The following is a 3,188-nucleotide window of genomic DNA, read 5'->3' on the forward strand; positions in this document are numbered from 1 at the left end:
GTGATCCTCAGCATGCTGCATCGTATCTGTCTAGGCCCCATATCCAACCCCAGATTCATGTCCCTCAATTGTTCTATCAGCTCCAACTCCCTAATCATCATAGCTGATACATGAATTCTCTTCCTACTCAAGGCATCCGCTACGACATTAGCTTTACCAGGGTGGTACAATAGCTCAAAGTCGTAGTCCTTTAAGTACTCCATCCAACGCCTTTGTCTCATATTCAGCTCTTTCTGATCAAACAAGTATTTCAAGCTTTTATGATCGCTGAATACCTGGAACTGCGCTCCATACAGGTAATGCCTCCATGTCTTGAGGGCAAACACGACTGCCGCTAACTCCAAGTCGTGTGTCGGGTAATTCTTCTCATGCACCTTCAACTGTCTCGATGCATAAGCTACAGGTCGTTTATCCTGCATCAGCACACAGCCTAACCCCTGATACGAGGCATCACAGTACACCTCAAATGTTTTAGTCGTGTCAGGGATTGCCAATATCGGTGCGGTGGTCAGTCTCCTTTTCATATCCTCGAAGCAAGCTTCACACTCGTCTGTCCACGAGAAAGGCTGGTCCTTTCTCGTAAGCTGTGTAAGAGGACTCACCATCTTGGAGAAACCCTCCACAAACCGTCGATAATACCCTGCCAAACCCAGAAAACTCCGCACCTCTGAAACTGTTTGGGGCCTCTCCCACTTCACCACAGTCTCTACCTTTGCCGGATCAACGGCTATTCCTTGGGCTGAGATCACATGGCCCAGGAATTGTACCTCTTCCAACCAAAATTCACATTTCGACAACTTCCCATACAACTGGTGCTCTCTGAGAATCCCCAATACTACTCTCAGATGCTCTGCGTGTTCTTCTCTGCTCTCGGAGTAGATCAGAATGTCATCGATAAACACTACTACAAACTGATCTAAATATGGCCTGAAAATCCTATTCATGTAATCCATGAATATAGCCGGCGCATTGGTCACCCCAAAAGGCATCACTACATACTCGTATTGACCATACCGTGATCGAAAAGCTGTCTTCTGGACATCCTCCGGCCTGACAAGGATCTGATGATACCTAGATCTCAGGTCTATTTTTGAGAACACCGTAGCTCCCCTCAACTGATCCAACAGATCATCAATCCTCGGCAACGGGTACTTATTCTTTATCGTTAGCTTATTCAGCTGCCGGTAATCAACACACAACCGGGAGCTACCATCTTTCTTCTTCACTAACAAAACTGGTGCTCCCCACGGTGATGCACTCGGTCGGATGAACTTCTTCTCAAGCAGATCCTCAATCTGTTTCTTTAGCTCAGCTAACTCAGCAGGCGCCATTCTGTACGGTGCCATAGAAACTGGCCCAGCGCCATGGCTGAGGTCAATGGAGAAATCTACATCCCTGCTAGGCGGTAGTTCTGGAATCTCATCCGGAAATACATCTGCATATTCATCCACTACCGGGATCCTGCTGATCTGCTCGGCCGTGCTCATCTTCTCTGCCTGAGCCACAATCATGTAACAGGTAGCTCCAACCTCAATCTCTCTCGCCGCCTGATTAGACGAGATCAGTTCTAGCCCCACCGTCTCAGGAAACACTATCTGACGCTGCCCGCAATCAATGACGACATGGTTGCTCGACAACCAATCCATGCCCAAAATCACGTCTAGACCCTCCATCGGCAAACAAATGAGGTTCAACCTGAACCTACGGCCTGCCACCTCCATAGGACACCCCACGCACATAGAAGTGGTGGATACCTCTCCAGACGCTGGCGTCGCCACTAAAAGCTCGCACCCCAGCTCTCGCATCATGAGCCCGAGCCTCCTCACACATTCATTAGACACAAACGAATGAGTGGCTCCTAAGTCGAACAACACCACTACCTCGTGGTCACACAACAAACATAGAAACTGCAAAAGATTACCTGACTGTTTCGCCTCTGTGGTCGTCAAGGCGAACACACGCCCCGGTGCTCTGGGTCGGTCTCCTACTGGTCTCGTAGCTGGCGCACCACCAGCTTATCTTCTGTTAGGACACTGACGTGCAAAGTGCCCTGTCTGCTGGCATGCGTAGCACCTACCAGTACTACTGCCTCCACCTGTATTGCTGGCAGGTTTAGTACAATCCCTCCTCAAGTGTTCCCCACCACAGTTAAAACACCGTAATCTTCCCCAGGTAGTCGGCGGTCTGCTATAAGGTTTCCTCTAAGGTCTGACATCTGAGGTAGTCCTCTGCTGTTTCCCCCCACTACTCGACCCAGTCTCCAACTGCTCCACGGTTTTGGCCTGCTCGACCAAAACTGGAAACTCTCTAATCCGAAGTGGCACAATGAAGCGGCGTATCTCATGTTTTAATCCGCCCTCGAACCTCCTACACCTCCACTCCTCAGTAACCTCTGGAGTGTAGAAACGCGCCAGGTATTCGAACCTCTCTATATAAGCCGCCACGGTCATAGTCCCCTGCTGAAGAGTAAGGAACTCTGTCTCCCGTTCGTGCCTCGCACTGTCGGGAAAGTACTTCTCCAGGAACCTCGTCCTGAAGACAGTCCACGTCACCTGCTCCCCACGGGTCTGCATCAATTGCTGCATCCCCTGCCACCAATACTCTGCGTCTGCCACCAGAAGAAACGTGACAAACAAGAGCCTCTGCTCATCTGTGCATCCCAGCACTCTACAGATCTTCTCACACTCCCGCATCCAAGCATCTGCCTCGTCAGGAGTGGCTTTGCCAGAGAACTTGGCCGGCCGGTGTTTCATGAAATCTTCCATAGCTACTGGCCGGGTAGGTGCCACTATAGCTCTGGGTGGCGCCGCTATGGGCTGCATCGCGTCCACCATACGATGGATCGCCTGAGCTATGTCATCAGCTCCAGCGGTGTTCCTCCTCCTCCTGTTAGCCATAGCTCGTGCACGCCACATATTATAGTTGGTTCACACACACAGCCCATATTAGGATTTCATATCCAGAAATAAACTAACAACACAGACAATTAGTCACACAAACGTAACGCGGTATGCTCACTCCCCATAGACCCCAAAATCATTTTGAAAACCATTGCTCTGATACCAAATGTAACATCCCGTCAGGATATTACTAATTTATAAATAAATAATTGGAATAATTAAGACAACATGTTTAATAATACCTCATTTTCCCCAAAACGCGGGAAAATTTAAAACTTTATTAATTGC

General features: G+C 49.2%; 1 protein-coding gene across 1 annotated transcript; it reads right to left on the reverse strand.

The window, feature by feature from the left end:
- Positions 1 to 2,201: 2,201 nt before the first annotated feature.
- LOC114194872 (uncharacterized) lies at positions 2,202 to 2,897 on the reverse strand. The gene has a single exon (XM_028085278.2). The coding sequence runs from the start codon at positions 2,895 to 2,897 to the stop codon at positions 2,202 to 2,204; it is 696 nt and encodes a 231-aa protein (XP_027941079.2).
- Between the last annotated feature and the right edge of the window lie 291 nt (positions 2,898 to 3,188).

The sequence above is a fragment of the Vigna unguiculata genome, chromosome 11 (genome assembly GCF_037176805.1).
Source record: "Vigna unguiculata cultivar grain cowpea cultivar isolate G323 ecotype 2 chromosome 11, ASM3717680v1, whole genome shotgun sequence".
In the NCBI taxonomy this organism is placed as follows: domain Eukaryota; kingdom Viridiplantae; phylum Streptophyta; class Magnoliopsida; order Fabales; family Fabaceae; genus Vigna; species Vigna unguiculata.

Coding starts and splice junctions, on each gene's coding strand:
- LOC114194872 (XM_028085278.2), bottom strand. CDS start 2,897: ATGGCTAACAGGAGGAGGAGGAACACCGCTGGAGCTGATGACATAGCT.